General features: G+C 35.5%; 1 protein-coding gene across 1 annotated transcript in view; it reads left to right on the forward strand.

Annotated features, from left to right (window-relative positions):
• Positions 1-1,626: 1,626 nt before the first annotated feature.
• LOC115984627 (tubulin-folding cofactor C-like) overlaps positions 1,627-2,471 on the forward strand; it is a 5,082-nt gene continuing 4,237 nt past the window's right edge. The window contains 1 exon segment of the mRNA XM_031107650.1: positions 1,627-1,851. Coding sequence (XP_030963510.1) covers positions 1,627-1,851 — 225 coding nt within the window.

Genomic DNA, 2,471 nt, shown 5'->3' on the forward strand with positions numbered 1-2,471 from the left:
CAAGGCGGTGCCATGAATAACTAGATAATACTCGAATCAAGTGGCAGTAATAGCTAGCTTTCGTCGCCCCCTTTACAATATTAAATTGTGCATTTGTTCATCCTCTATTCCACATGCTATTTGTCAATATATACATAAACAAACTTCTATACTAACGATCACCCTTATTTTTACAAACTTCTAGATAAGACTTTAATTTAGCTATTTTACTTTAATTTTTTTCGCTTATAAGTACAAATTCCCGGTTAAATTTCCTATAAACTACTGCCATTCTTTGTTTTTGTCAAGATTCAAGGAAAAACAATTTGTCCTCTTTGAACTTTTCCACAAGCTAAAAATATGGGAGGTTTGTTATATTAAATTTTGCTTTAAAAAAATCATAAAATCAGAGAATATGAGATAAATGAGAAATTTAGTAATGATTTATGTTTCGGATGGTGTCTCCAAAATTTTGGTTATGTAAGACTTAGTGTCTCAAAAATTATAGAATCTCATTTTTGTTTTTTGAAGGAGAGATAAGAATGTAGTGGGAAGTGAGAAAAGTTTAGGTTTAAATTTTGTAAAAGAATTTTATTAATTTTTTAAAAAAATGCGTAAATGAAATTTCCTTATATATCTTTACATTTATTTTAGGAGTAGTTTTAAATATCCTGCAGACTTTCTATATGAGGAGTGCTTGTACTTCTGATAACAAAGTCTTAGTCCCGAAATTTTGGATTGCTCCTATGGATTCAAAGCTAAAAAATATTCAACATCCAATTCAAACATATGTAATCAAAAGGATTCCCTATGAAAATTGAACTACTCACACATAGAAAATAACAAAATGATATAAAATTTATATCCAAGAGATGCATAGACATATTTCCATATACCATGAAAATATAAGTCATTGCGAAATGAAAAATCTATTCCTTCAAAATTGAAAAAGATATAGACAAAACACCATTTTAATCCCTATATTTTAGAGTCATAGTCAATTTTGTCCCTACATTTTGGTTGCAGTTAATTTGGGGTCCCTACATGTTGGCTTGTCTAATGCTGATGTATTTAAATTTTAAGGGTCCTCGTCATCAATTAGATGGCAAAAGAAGCCACATCAACATTTTTATTATTATTAGATGGCAAAAGAAGTCACATTAGCATTTTTATATATATATCCTTTTATCAAATTTATCATTTTCTTTATTATTATTATTATTATTTAATTTCTTACCATTTCTTAGTAACAAACATATTTTCATTTTAAATTTCTTGATTTTCTTTTTTACTTTCTTTACAATTTCTTGGTAGCCAAACAGCATACTTGCAATTTGATTCACCACTACTGATCCTAAAGTACCACCTACCTAACAATCCAGCACCACCACCAAACTTCAAATCCACTACTACCAAACCCATATCCACCCCCACAAAACACACAAACAAACCCAAATCCATCACCACCGCTCAAGGCAACTACTTCTCCAGTGACTACGATCTCACCACATTGCTGCACAAGGCAAACCCAAAATCCATCTCTAGTAGCCGATCTCATCTCATCTCTACTTCTCCTCTTCTACCAGGACCACCATAATAAAACAAGTCTTCCCCTTTTAAGAGATTATAGCAATTGGTGATGATTCCATGATTGTCCCTGGGTCCCCTGAGAATTTGTTCAGCATCCATAACTTTGAGATTTTGGAAGAAACTAGCCCTGCTGGGCCCTTCTTCAGCGACATGGCCACTGCCCATTTGTGTTGTGGTGCGTTGCCCACCAATGTTTCTGTTTATCACCTCTCATCCATAACCATTGAAGCGATATTAGAGAGGACCGAGAATAGGGAGGATGGCCAATATCCCATTAGATACGTATTACCAAGTTGCAACCACCAGTGTCCATCTACATTGTCCTTCCTCATTTTACATGCCATGCAAATCAGTTTGTAATATTTTGAAACAATTTAAAAAAAAAAAAAAAAAAAAAATTGGTAGTGCTAGCAGGGAAGTCAAACATTACAAAAAAAAGGTTCTATGGCCACGTTTTTAAAACGCGGCTATATGTCAAAAAAACGTGGCTATAGCCTATAGCCACATTTTTTAAGGCCGCGCTTTCTAATGTGGCCTAAAACCTGTGACTATAGGACTGACGGCCCTATGGCCGCACTTTTCAACCGCGGCCCAAGACCAGGTCCTATAGCCACGTTTAAAACGCGGCCTAAGGGTTTGGTCTTAGGCCGCGTTTTAAACGCGGCCTAAGGTTGTGGTATTGGGCCGCGTTTTAAATGCGGCCCAAGGCTTAACCTTAGGCCACGTTTAAAATGCGGCCTAAGACCATATCCTTAGGCCGCGTTTAAAAAGTGCGGCCATTGCTCCCTTGGTGACTGTCTCTGAGACATCTTTTAGCCGCGTTTAAAACGTGGCCTAAGGTGAAAGCTATAGCCGCGTTTAAAACGCAGCTATAGCCCCCCTTTTTTTTTTTTTTTTTTTTT

Source organism: Quercus lobata, chromosome 4, assembly GCF_001633185.2.
Source record: "Quercus lobata isolate SW786 chromosome 4, ValleyOak3.0 Primary Assembly, whole genome shotgun sequence".
Classification (NCBI taxonomy): domain Eukaryota; kingdom Viridiplantae; phylum Streptophyta; class Magnoliopsida; order Fagales; family Fagaceae; genus Quercus; species Quercus lobata.